At 31.5% G+C, this 14540-nt stretch overlaps 1 protein-coding gene across 6 annotated transcripts in view; it reads right to left on the bottom strand.

The window, feature by feature from the left end:
* Positions 1-14540, bottom strand: part of LOC107438301 (uncharacterized) — a 94340-nt gene that overhangs the window by 11170 nt on the left and 68630 nt on the right. For 2 of the 6 annotated variants that reach the window (XM_016050545.4, XM_071178348.2), the window contains exons 1-2: positions 4478-4804; positions 838-3930 (exon numbers count right to left, since the gene is read on the bottom strand). In XM_016050545.4, the coding sequence (XP_015906031.3) occupies positions 838-3874 (3037 nt within the window). In that variant the 5' untranslated portion in view covers positions 3875-3930; positions 4478-4804. The other 4 variants (XM_021146079.4, XM_021146078.4, XM_016050546.5 and 1 more) reach the window with 3 other exon arrangements.

Genomic DNA, 14540 nt, shown 5'->3' with positions numbered 1-14540 from the left:
TTTTATATATATTATATTAAAATTATGATACATATTTTTATATTATTATAATATTTATATATATTATATTTTTTAAAATTTATACTTTTCAACTATTTTTTAATTTTAACTATTTTTTAATAAAATAAAATTACTATTTTATAATATTTAAAAAATGTTCTATTAATTTTAAAATCCTGATAACTATCATATCTTTATACATACTTAAATTACTTTTCATGTATAATTTTAAGTAGATAAAAAAATTATTATACGTATATCATCATAATTTATATAAATTATGACACTTTGTCAAATTTTACTCTATTCAACATATATTTTATCATACTACTACATATAAAAGTAAAATATTATTCGTAAAAATTAAACACAACCCTTAATTTTCAAAATCATCCATACCAAGTCAGAAAATTATAAACTAAATTTCTCTTCCTCCTTTGTACGCTATCTGGAAATTTTTAATTTCCTTATCAGCTATATTTACCATAACATACAACTTTATTGTAACTATAATTTTTTTAATCAAAATATCACTAAGTTTTCAATTTGTGTAAATGATTTATTTTATTTTTTAACATAAAAACATCATATAAAAGCATTTTGATTGAATTTTTAAGAACTAATTTGCATTTTAATTGAATTGTCGAATAATATTGAAATAATTTGGAAGAAAAAAACATTTTATAGTATAATTTCTAGTAAAAGTGGTAAAGACACATCAAAATTAATTTATCTCTCTTATTATTTTTTTAATTCATTTATTTTGCTTGCATGCATGAATTGTTTAATATAAACACAAAATTAGTTTAGAATGTATCAATTGACTTTAGAACTTACTTAGGATCTCTGTAGCTTGCAATAAACTGCTTTCTGAAATCATTTCTGCTTGTTTTTCAAGGAAGCAGCTGTCTGTCAATGGAAATAAAATATCTTCTCCAATATTTACAGAATGGGTCGCCATTGTAGACAGCTTGAAAGGTCTCCCTTTACGCCTGTTACCCAAAAGGGATCTCTTTGGGTCCTGGAGTACCTCTACAGCAGCACCATTAGTACTCACAGTATCTGACTCAGCTTTAATATTTACATCTTCAGCTAATCCAGGAGATAGTTTTGGAGGAGGAACTTCACTTAGATCTTGAGAGGGTGATAGCCTAGTGATCTGAGAGGTAGCATCAAATAATTTTGGCATTGCAGCAGCATTGTTTTGTTCTTGAAGAGATTTAGAAATGCTTGAAGATTGTTGGGAAGTAAATACTTGGACTTTATTGGTCTCTTGAGTTGCATCTGTTTGAAACTTTTCAGAGTTCATATCATCCGAGTTATTTGTTTCCATTTTGCTCTGTCCCATTGAATTCAATATCCTTACTGCTGTTTTCTTGAGGAACGAAACTAACTTTTGAGAACTACTAACATTGCGAAACCTGTTTGGACGCCTCCTATATGGCAGTGGTTCTTTCTGTGCGGACTCCGCATGGAAACGTATGATGTGATGCCTTAAATTCCTCAGTTCACTGAATCCTCTGCCACAAATCTTGCAGAAACAGGCCTTCACACCACTATGTATCCTCTCGTGCCTCTGCAAAGAAAATATTCTATCGAATGTTTTAGGACATAGCTTACATTGAAAGGTGCAATTCTGAACCAAGTTTTTGTCATCATAACTCTCAGTCGTTAGATTGTTTTCTAAAGGAGAGCATGTTTGATTCCGGTTTTCTTCGTGATTATTTGTTCCAGACTGCTGCATCTGTGGTTGCAGAGCTGCTGCTGCAAAGAATGGGAAAAAACCAGGTTGCATCAAGGGAGGAATTTGTTGTGGCATAGGAAAAAATGGATAAGGTAACAACCTAGTGGCTGACATTACATTTTGTTCACTTGGTGTGACTACAGGAATAGGAAATGGGTTTACATAGTAACTTGGTAAGTATGGCGAGGTAGGAACAAATTTTCGGTCAGATGCTTGATGGCATTCCAGGTGATTATCCAATTCTGTTCTCCATTTGAAGGATGCTCCACACTTTTCACAGTCTTTTTCTTTGTTGGAGTCATTATGCAGTGCTAAATGTCCGCAGATAACCCTCAAACTGGCGAATGCTTTGCCACAAACACCACATTTGTATAACACGTATTTTTGTTGCGTACCAGGGTGAACTGCTTCCAGTTTTGAGATTAAAACACTTTCTGAAGTGACTTGCAAACTCTCCCACGATATTGGTTTTTCATTCATCAAGCCCTCTTCGGCTGCTGGTGTACTGGGAAAAAATATGTGTGGAGGCAGCACAAAAGGGTTTGTAGTATTTGTTGCTGTCGTGTTATTCAATGTGAAAGCAGCTGTACTGGCTGTGTTAGTGTTTACACTTGTTGTAGAAATCGGCAATGTACTGGTAAAGAATGGCAGCTGTTTTGCATCATTTTCAGAGAGCCCAGTGTAGTTTCTCAAATGTTTGTCTGGTTTTTCACAATTCATTCTCGAAATATTATTGTTTATGTCATCCTCATAGCTATCTATTTTTTCCTTCTTAATTTCAAGATTTAAATTGCTATTTAAATGCAAATCAAGTGGATCTTCATTTTTATTATTCTGTTGTATGTTATGGGGTGCATTCTGTGGAATATGGGACAAAAACTTTTCTTCCATATCATCAATTGGGTATGTTGGTAAAAATGGATATTTTGATTTTTGTTGTTTTTCTTTTGATGAATTCTCCTTTTTGTTGTTTGCAGAACTGCCAGAAGTTATTTTGGACTTTTGAAGTCGCACATGGGGAGGTATCCATCGCCTTTTTTTCAGTCTACTCTCCAGGGCTGGACTTAAATAAACTTTTTCATCATGCATTGACCTCAGATGATATCTAAGAGTGTAAATTGATCGAAATTGCCTTTTACAATGAGTACATTTATGTGTTTTGATTCGCAAAATTGGGACTTTTCTTGAATGGTCTTTTTTCTTTTTCTTTGAAAAGGAGAACACAAGACTACTCTTGCAATTACTCTTACTGGCATCATCAGTTTTGCCATTGTAACTTTCACATTCGGCTTCAGTCGCATTTAAATGTTCACCTTGATCATCATGATCTTGTTCTTTAACTTCTTCTTTCACTGAAACATCTTCTTGGGGGTGAAATAATCCTACAAAACTCACTGGGCCATCACTCATACTAGATATTTCATCTCCAGCCATTATTTCTGTATCTTCATCTTGGTCAAGTACCACAGTCGGCTGCTGTTGAAGCTGTTGGTTTTGCTGTTGCTGCTGCTGTTGTTGCTGCTCAAGTTGATGTTGGATATATGAATTCTGCATCATCTTTTCAATTATAGTTGGCACCTGGTTGTTGAAACTACTTTTCAATTTTGTGCTGGTTCTTTTGACTTTGCGGTGGTCCAAGACATTGAGTCGGTGTTCTGACAGACCATCTTTAATACCGTGGCTGAGGTACTGATGAGTGAGTTGACTTCTTTTACACTTAAAAGTTTTATCACAGGCCACACATGGAAAAGGTCTTTCTCCAGTGTGCACACGCATGTGTCGTAACAAATCAGAGGGCGTTCTTGCATGCTTCCCACAAACTTGGCACTTTTTATTTTTTTCCGGTTTGTAACCAACATAGTGCTGGGCTTGTATTACAAAAGATTGAGGAATGTCGTCTAACTGTTTGGAACGTGGTTGCGTTGTGATCCCATTTTGGGGATCATTGGTGTCCATCAGCGATCTTTTAAGTACATGTTTAGCATCTTGGTCATAGGAACTAAAGTTACTGTGAGATATATTTGGCATTTCTCGAATGGAAGATGTAATTTCTCCTGGCTCGTGGTGACGTATTGGTTGAAGAGGTAGCTCATCTCTGCTATCTGATGGATCAAACTCATACTGGTCCATATTTAGTTTTTCTTTGTTAGAGAGGACACTCTATCAAGCTCCATATTTGTAAGATCCTATAAAAGATATCAAAAAATTATAATTCTTTACAACTTAATAACTACTTTTTTTTACAAAATATTTAGTTAATTTGAATATATTTTTTTATTACAGAAATATTAAATAACCCTGATTTAAATCTAAATGTGTTTTATTAAAATTTTAACGCATATAAAATTAAAGTAAAAAGAAAAATTTATTATATTATTTAAGTTAATTTTAAAGTTAAATAATTTATTCTTTCTGCAATTCAGAAAGTATTTCTCTTTTCCTCATGCACAAAATTAACTTCTGCAATCATCTATACCACAGTCTAAACCTTCAAACTAAAAAAACAACTAAAATATTACCACTAAACGATAATTAAAAGTACCTAAACCCTTAAATCCAATAAACTAAATTTCGATAAGAAGTTTTCAATGATATTTCATTCGAAATTATTTTGATCTAATCTGAAAATCATTGTCACACTTAAGAATATTTTTCCTTTTTAATTCTAAATAAAGCATTTAAAAACAAGACACGAAATTAATCTTTTAAAAGTTAAAAAACCTTTCGATATACCTCTCTCAGAAATATTTTAAAACATTTAAATAGTAAATTGAAATCCTTCGTTCGCTCTCACAAAATAAGATTTCACACTTTATTCTCTCCAGTCAAGTCTCTAAATTCATTATACCGAAAATGGTTTGAAAAGGAGAGAGAGAGGAAAAAAACACTTCCTCACGTGCGCTGCAGGGAAAAAGGAATAGACGATTCGTCGATAATGCTCGCCGCTGTAATGAGCTTTTTCTGGACCGAACATTCGGTGAGCGAGCAAGAACTCTTTTGGATTAGGGAGAGGAGAGGTAGAGAGAAAAATAAAAAAGAGAGACAAAGTAAAGAAAAACTAACTGCGTGCGCGTCGTGCAGGGGGGACCAACGCGCGTTTCGCGTGACATTCTTTGCAGGAAATCCAGTTTCGGACCAAGCCTGATAGGTGACGCCGGTGTCAAGGCCAGCAGCATTTACACGCAAGGCGCACACTTTCTGATTTTTTTTCCTTCTCTTCTCTTACGCGTCAACAAAGCCATGAGAAAGAATATAAGAAAAAAAATTAAGGGGGGGGGGAGTGATCTGCAGCTTATCGCCAACGCGTGATCATCGCCTCTGGGATTCGCTTTCTTGGAAGACCGTAACTCGGTTTCGAAAGAATAAAAGTGAAAAACTGGTCCCCAACCATGCAAGCGACCATTTCCGTAAGTGCAAACGATAAAAAAGTGTCCTCGTAAGGCTTTGCAGATAGGTGGAAAAGAGTGACTTGAAATCTAACCAAAGTCAAACGAAAAGAAGAAGAAAAAATAGTTTTCAAAACAAGATAGGGTGGGAAATATTACGAACAGAATGAAAAACAACTATCTGCTTTAACCTTTACAAAGCTGTAATTTTTGCTTTAACAAACCGCCTTGATTTTTCGCGAAATAAAAAATTTATCCTATTTGGTTTTCAAAAATAACATCGAATCTAAATGACATTTGATGATTCTATTTTGATTACAAAAAAAATTGTGTATAAAATAGAACATTGAAAAATTCTCTCCATTACCATAATCGCTTTATTTATCCATGATAACAATTACAAGCTTATATCCATTATAATGACTCGTTCCTATAAACTTACTAAGCGGACCAAAAATTATGGCGTATTATTCTTACAATTCTTATAATTTTCTAGTTCAGCTTTAAGTAAGAAAAGACTAATCGTATAAGAATCCGAAGTGGTTCTATATTTTGTGTTTATTTTTTTTACCTTGAGTATTTATGTATTTTTTTACCTTTCATATCTTTATAATTTTTAAAAATTACATTACGTTTCCTTTCTATAGCAATTATTGTCTTATTCATCATTGTATATCCAAAAGGCAAGAGATTTCAAATGCAGCTTATCGTAAAACTGTTTAGAAATGTTTTGTTTCCATAAGCTTATTAATTGAATGAAAAAACTAAAAGGTATATCTTAAAAAAATATTTCAATCGAAGTTAGACTATGAGGGATAATTATTAAAACAGGACGAAAAAAATAGCTGAACTTAGAGAACGTTATATTTCTCTAGAAGAGGAAAATTTATGTTAAAAAATTATAAGTTAAAGTACATTTTATTGTTCATAAAAAAAAATCTATAAAACTAATTTCATTTGATTATGGTAGGTTTGGTTTGCGGTGACAATTTATGAAGAGCGCATTGCAAACTATTTTTACTTATTCTGCGTAGACAGCAATAATAAAATCTCATATTCCAATTCTGGTTCTTAAATAAAATGTTGAAATAACTTAATGCGTCATCACTTTATTCTTTATTTACATTTAAAGCATAAATATGTTTTTTTTAAAAACTGAAATTTTAATATGAGGAATATTTTAATAGCAAATGTATTCATAAATCGCTCAAAATAACTTGTTATTGCATCCAAAATATTTATTAGGGAAAGAGAAATTAAAATTTGTAATACTTTTATGATCTTTTCTATTGCTAGTATAAAAAATTAAAAAAACTCTCTTTAAAATTTTTCAAATAATATGTTGAAACAAAGTTTTTATTTTTTTTTTACTTAGTATATTCTAATCCTATAGATAATTTTTCTTAGAAACAATGCTTTTTATGCGATATTATCTCAGCAAAAACGACTTACTACTCTTGTTTTCTTAATATATTTCCTTGTCCTTGACTGAGGCTTTTTTTATATTTTTTATTCTCTTCGTTTTTAGTAACAAAACAAAATCAGCAGATGCCTTTTTTAATATTCCTCCAATTTACTTAAAAGTAGACTTAAAGGCTAATAAAAAAATTAAAAAAACATAGGTCAGGAACGATTTCAAGGCGGAAATATATCAGATTAGTTTTTTCTATTGAGTTTAGATTAATTATCTCAAATAATGTCTACAACGTTACACGTGGTGAAACGTAGATAAGATGTTAGTTCTAAGAACGACTATTTTAAATTGAAAAATTTGACTTTCCATCCGTTCAAACTAATATCGTTTTCAAATATACTAGGAGTACCATAATGAACCGGTCTTAATGTATGGGTTAAAAAAATAGGCGGAAACATTTCTGACCAATCAGTATTCAGCTTGGGATAACAAAAATTGGGTTTAAAATCATCAAAACCCAATTTGTTTAGTGAGACTAGACTGTGTTCACTTTTTGTTAAGAACAGCCTTTAAGCGTCAATATTAAATTAACAGATTTTAAATTATTTTAATCCCACCTTTGCTCATATTGACCTAGGTCCTAGAAGATAATATATATTTTCATTATTTTGCTTTCCGATTTTTTTATTTTAATAATTTTTCTTCTTTTCTTTTCATTAATCTTTAGTATATTATTTTTCGTGTTTTCTCTATATCTTTAACTTTATATATCTATCTTTCTCTGTATCTTTAACATTTATTTTTATTCTATAGCATGAACAAACTAGCACAAGTTCAAATCCTGCTGACGTCGGCTGATTTCGAGTTACTCTCGACCTACGCCGTTCGCATTAATAAAGACTGTTTTTCGAATACGCCATCGTCATATGAAATTATGTTTTTTAGCGAATAATATGTTATTTGCATAACTGCTGTGAGTTTGCAATAGTTATGCATCACTCATCACTGTTAGGTCAAGTTTAACCTATCTAAAGCCTGCGCTGTCTCTGCTTTGTTTGAAAATGGCGTAAAACATTAATATGGAGAAAAGCCACAGTTTCGTGAAAATGAAAGGCGTTTATGGTCTAATTTTTTAATATTTCAAAACTGATCCCAATGCTGCATTATCTGGTTTATAAAAATTTGCAAAAACAGAGAATGAGGCTGAGATTTTGATAATTTTCATCTAGAGGTGGAAAAATATCGCCAAAATGGCAATTTTTCAAAAAAAATTAATAACTTGTAAAATATTTAAGTTATTTGTTCATTCTAAAAACCAGATAATCCTTTTTGTATTCGTATCTAAAGTGTAAGTGAAATTTATGTCATTCTATATGATTTGGCTTTAACTTGATTTCATAATTTTAAACTATTTTAGCCCCCGCCACACATAAATTAGTAAAACAAATTCATAAGTGCTTAATAACCATACAACGGAGTCTTTGAAATTAAGCAATATATAAAACTAGTGGGCTGGCCCCCTGCTCGCTAACCCCCGAAATTTGCTACGCAATCTTATATGATTTGCTTCGCAAGTGCACAAAATTCTAAGAATTCAAAACAGTCATTCAAATCCATATAAAAACTTTTTTTTTTTAAAAAAAAGTAACATCATTTTAGTAAATACTAAGTCATTAAAATAAATTTGAATTCAAATAAATGGCATGTAATTCGTTAAACCTATTAGAAATGTGCTCTAGTATAATTCGTGATATAAAAATCAAAAATCGTCAAATAAATTCGTAATATATAAATTCGTGAAAAAAAGCGCTTTCGACAAAATACTAAAATAGAGATCTATCGACAAAGACTACTCACTTCTGCCTAGCTTAATTGTATGAGATTGCCGCAGCTGATGCTCTCTGGTTATTTCAGTTTCCGTTTTTAAAAGCGCTATATGTTGAGCCACCTCAGCTAGATTTGGCATGTGACATTTTTAGCGGCACTCATTGGTCGATTCGCCGTGTAAGAGATATAGTAACGTAAACAAAACAAAGCAAACGCTGCCAGCGGCGGAAAAGAAATACAGCCAAAATTTGGGAGCCACGTAAGAGAATTATATATATAAGATTATTTTTGCTTGTATTTATTTGTATTGCTATCACTTCCCTGTCACTTCTAAAATTTCTTCTCTGAAAGTGTGAGAATGTAAGTAGAAAAACATTTAAGTTGATTTTCTTGTTAAGAAAGTTAATAACCATTTTAAATTTGAAAGAAAACATGGAATCATCCCCAATAGTAGACGGATTAAGGTAACTAAACAGTAATCTCCTTAGTATTTTTAATATAGTATAAACTATAACAGTCAGTATATAATTAAAAAATAGTTAAAAATCAAGTATTTTTTTACGATTGCAAACAGAAAAAAAAAGCGTTTGACGATATTTACAGGATTTGGAATCAATTAACTCTAGCTGATTTTAAACTTTGTCTAATTAACTAAGAGATTTTTTAATTAACAACGAACTTATTTTTACAGTTTCAATGCTTAATCTCTTACCGTACAGTGGATCACTTTGTACGAGATCAATAGATACTTTTTTTTTACAGGTTGGTTTTATTTGAATACCATAAATGTTCTCTAAAATAAAATAAAAAGTTAAAAGTTAGCTAACTCTGAATAATTATGTGTCAGAAAAAGTTTATGAAATTATTCTCTATATATAATGTTTGAAATCATCCTAAATCTGATTGAATGCGAGTGGCATATATTATAGGGCAAACTAAACGCTTACCAACGGCCACAGGGTGACAATTATTACAAATGGCGATTAAAAAATTGTTTGCCATTCGATCGCCACTTTTTTAGACGAAAATGCACCATGTGTGCATTTTAATATATTTTTTTAATAAATATGGAATTATGAATATTTTACATTATGAAAATTATTTTATTTCACACTTGTTTCGTAATTTTTTCTTCATTTTAGAAATGAACCTTGTAATATTGACTAGATTTTAAGAAATGCTTTACATTATTAATGTCAAGAATTTTTTTTTCAATCGTTTAAATTTTTTGTAAAAGTGGCCACTCTTAAAAATGCTACAACTAGCCACTGTGACTAAATTTCCTAATTTTGCTCTATAGCCAAACACAATTTTTTTTTATTTATTTACTTTTTTAAGAATTTCGTTCTAAAAAATGATTGTTTCCTCTATTTATTTCTTCACATTAACGACTTAATGAGTATGGGAGTTATTTTTCTATTAATTAAAAGAAATTAATATCGAGTTTCAAAATTGTGAATTTTATAGCTTAGCAAAGTGCTATATTTCAAAATTTACATTAGAAATTTATATCTTATCATGTTTTATAATTTTCTTAAAAGCTAAATTGAAAACAAATAAAACTTACAAAGAAAACATTTCTTCAAACAATATTGGTTTGTAGGATTATGTTGCTTTAAAAAGAAAACACTTTTTTTCTTTATCATAGAAACTCATAAATTTCTAAACTTAGCAATTTAATCACCTGTAAACGTATTCCAAAAATTTTGGATATCCGGGATTAATTATATTTGTAAGAAAAAGAATTTATACTTATGCTAACTTTCATTAATAAATGGTATAATCTTATTTATGATTCGGAGTTTTAAAAAAAAAGAGAGCGAGCATAAAATCAGTTTTTATAGAAGTATTAACTTGCGCGATGTTAGCGTTAACAGCTTGACACCTTAAATTAAAAGAAGTTGCCACAAAAATTGCAGAATCACTGTGAATCTCACGTTTTGTATATATATATATGAAACTGAATGTCCGTTCTTTGCATTTGAAAAAGAGAATCAGTAAAATAGTACTTACTAAACACCACTACGAAATCATGCATTCCGATTGTTTATGTTATTAGATTAGGCAAAACGAAATTCCAATCCAATCATTGAGTAGTTCATCTCATCAAGATTAAGTGTAATCATTGACATCCGCTGTTGCTCGAGTTGACTGTGATGCTATTTAAAATTTACCACAATCAAGCAACTTTCTCTTGTTAATTTCGGGTAGCCGTAAAAAACCTATTTCCGCAGTATCTATCATAAAAATGCACTGTAATGGTGCAGCTTTAATAGGTACCAAATTTACACATAAAATACTTTGGTATCTATTAAAACCGCACAAATTACCATAATGCCAGTAGTACCCATAACCAAAATTAAGCATCATTGGCGTCAATAATAGTGTAGTGGCTTTTTTGCGGTTCCCCATTACGAATAAGTAAATTTTCTATATTAATTTTGCTTTTTAATACATAGCTCTCTTTTTTAAAAAAGAAAAAAACTTCAAATAAACCTATTGAGCCGTGGTGGCTCAGGGGATAGAGTTTTTGCCTTCCAATGAGGTGAACCGGGGTCGAATTCTCTGATCGATTCAAATTCCGCACCCGGCTCGCAGTGACCACAGTGCTGACGTAAAATATCCCATGGGTTAAAGTCCCCTTGCCGTCAAGCTAACCGTGGGTGGTTTTCCTCTCCATGTAACGCAAATGCGGGTTAGTTCCATCAAAAAGACCTCCACGAAGACAAATTTCTCCCAATGCTTGATTAAGGAGTTCCCTTGTCTTCTGGATTGGGTTCAAAATTACAAGGCTACGGAGTTGGTAGTTGTTAACTCGGTCGGCTGTTCAACGAAGGTTATGAAATAAAATAATACCTATTCGTTCGCCTTCCAAGGAGGTGAATCGGGTTGAATCCCAGCGATGGCTGGTCGGTACGAATTCCGCACCGACCACAGTGCAAACGTAAAAATATCCTTAGTGGTAGACATATAATGGGTTAGCGTTCCCTTGCCGTCGGGCTAACTGTGGGAAGTTTTCATGGCTTTGATCTCCATGCAACTCAAATATGGGTTACTTCCTTCAAAACCCGTATTTAGTTCCATCCACGATATCAAATTTCTCCTAATACTTGATCTAGGAAGTATCTTGTCTACCGAATTGGGTTCAAAATTACAAGGCTACGGAGTTGAACATTAGTAATAAAAAAAAAAAATTGGGTCAGCTGTTCAACGACGGTTATAAAATAAAAATAATTCCTATTACCAAAATTAATTAAGCAATATTGCCAAAAAATAATAGTTCGTAAATTTTTTAAGCTCACTTAAACGAGTTAGTACCATTTCTCCAATAATTTTGCTTTATAGTACATAGTTTATTTTTTTACAGTAAATATAACGACAACCAAAATTAAAAATTATTTGGATCAATATTACTACGTTTTTTTTACGTTTAGGTATCAACGTTTTCTTACGTTTCTTCTCAACGAATTAGTACTATTTCTCCTTTAATTTATCTTTTCAGTACAAAATTAACTTTTTTTTTAAAATTTCCATTGCCGTTGATTTTAAATTATGTAGTTTTACAGTAATACACGTTTTCATAGCAAAACTATAAACAAATACGTGGTTACACGTAACTTTAGAAGTGCTATATTAATTTGATGAAAAATGAATAAAAATAAGAACAGAACGCTTAACTTTTTTGATTAGACCTGTAAGCTAGCAAACACCACTGATGATCTATAAAATCTTTGACAAAACTGGACCATCTATCGTTTAATTTAAACAGTGGATCATTGAGAAAATTCCATTGTTTTTAAATGTCTCTGAATCGAAAATCGGGCTTCGAAATTTGTTTACAGCTGTACTCATTTATGTTGAATGTTGTATTTTTAGTGTCTACAGTAGACCGCGATCCGGTATGCAGACATATACGCATGCATGAGCCGTTTCGTTACATTTTTATAAGAAACCAGTAGGCTCCACACACTGCTCGCTCCGTTTACCAACATCATTCATCGCGACGAACAAGGTAACTCGTCTTCTAGGAATACTCACTGTGCTCTGATGTTGAATTAAGAAATATGATTATTGATTGCAATCGATTTTTAAAGTAAAATAATTCGGTTTTAAAAGAATTTACGTTTTATTTCAATTTTAGTGCTGTGGGGGAACTCTTACGTTCACAAGGAGCGTCACTGCCGCGATGAAAGTATTAAACGTAAATATTTCCCACAAAAACACTGTACAATTTGATTTCAAAATATACAATTATATTAGCTTCATGAAAGAACGTTTTGTTTATCGTAACGAAATAGACGATTACCTTGAGTTGAAAAATTTTCATCTGAAATTGGAGAAAAAAAAAGTAACCTAAGTAACAAAATGAGGGGAAATAAATGTACTCATTGAAGAGAATAAGAATAATTTTGATTGAGAATGGTTTTTATCGCTATTTATTAAGTTTATTCTTTTCTTTTTTTAAAAAAATTTCTATTAATGCTAGCATTTATATCCGGCAACAAATACTCTTTCTTTTGATACTTTTGATTGACATCTACTAGATCGCGAGCTTAAAAAATAAAGATCTTGTTAGGGAAAGATACATGGAACGGTCAATTTTTAAAGAAAATGAAGCCAAAACAGCGTCGGCAGTCCTTACTATTTTTTTTTCCCTTTAAGTTTAGAGAGATATAAAGAATAAAGTATAATTCTCATTTTCATACATTATTTCTCTCATTTTATTCTACAGTTCTTACAATTTTAATGTTAAAAATCAAGTTCAATGAGTTGATTTTCTATTAAGCTTTTCGCGGTCAATGAATTAAAGCCACTTTAAACTTCTGCATTTTCTATCATTGCACTAACATTTTTGTTCTAAGAATATTGAAAACTGCGTGAAATAAAGTCTACTAACTGATAAATTGGACCTTTTTTTTTAACCAAACTGCAACTAATAAGCCTTAAAGGTAAATTAGCCCATTGCAATAAGCCTAAAAACTGTTTAGCAGACTAACAATATTGGAAATATTTCCACTTAGCTCGCTTATTTCAAAGTGATTAAGAGTCGCAAAGAGCGGGATTGTTCAATTAACCTAAAGCATTATATAATATTTAGAATTACCTTTCTAAATAAAGAGAAACGAACAAATGTTTGTAGCTAATTGTTTATTGTTGTAATTTACATGCTTTGAAGGAAGCAAGTGAGCTTAACCTTGAAACTGTGACCTTATTCACCAAAATCACAACTTTCCCCATCTCGCACAACAAAGGAAGCTGCAAGCAATTTTGCGATTCTCCCTCTCTGGGAGATTGCTGGGAGGAAGAAAAAAACTTGCACGGCACGCATTTTTATTGCAATGTATATTCCCGCTCGGACACAGGCAAATGGAGAAAACCACGTCCTGCACGCACGCACGTTAACAATCATTCTCACGGTTACAAGAACAAAAAAAAAATTCTACACGTTCTGTACTTGGATTGAGTGCTTCACTTTTTTGCTGGCGCACACACATTCTTTGAGTTGAGATGTGCAGCAGGAAAATTATATGCACCCTCAGAAGATTAGGGATTGAGGGAATGACCCCCCACTCCATTCTCAAGGGGAAAAAAAATTATTCCAAGGGAGCAGAAAAATTTTTCTACCCCCCTCCTTTTTTTTAGGAAGTCATTTATTTACTTATTTTATTTATTTTTCCTTTTTTTTCCCTCTGGATAGCGATGAGTTCTTTAAACGGTATCGATATTTGATGGAGATAAAGCGTTTTTTTAGTAGGGAAGTTTTTTTTTTCTTGTATTGCGTCATGATTCAATATTGGTTATGGTGGAATTGATATTTCATTTGAGAGGGAGGCTTTCGAGATGAAGCTGGAAATTAGAATTTAAAAAAAAAAAATTTGTCCCCCAGGTTCAAATTTTTATTACGCAATTATCAGGTATGTCAATTTTACGTTTTTAAGTGGAACCTTGTTACTTATAAAATATACACTTGAAACTGAACAATGTCCCTTAAAATAGAAATATCACTTTAAAAGTTTTTTAATTCATTAGAAATAAACTTTTGAAATCAATCGTGAAATCGCATTTCTAGAAACAATAATTAATCATAAAAATCGCATATGGCAAAAATTTAACATTGATATACATAATTTTTACGGAATATAAGTTCATAATTAAATTATTGCTTTAA

The sequence above is a fragment of the Parasteatoda tepidariorum genome, chromosome 3 (genome assembly GCF_982258835.1).
Source record: "Parasteatoda tepidariorum strain Cologne lab strain chromosome 3, Ptep-v5.0, whole genome shotgun sequence".
Classification (NCBI taxonomy): domain Eukaryota; kingdom Metazoa; phylum Arthropoda; class Arachnida; order Araneae; family Theridiidae; genus Parasteatoda; species Parasteatoda tepidariorum.
This window is presented reverse-complemented; position numbering and strand designations above follow the sequence as displayed.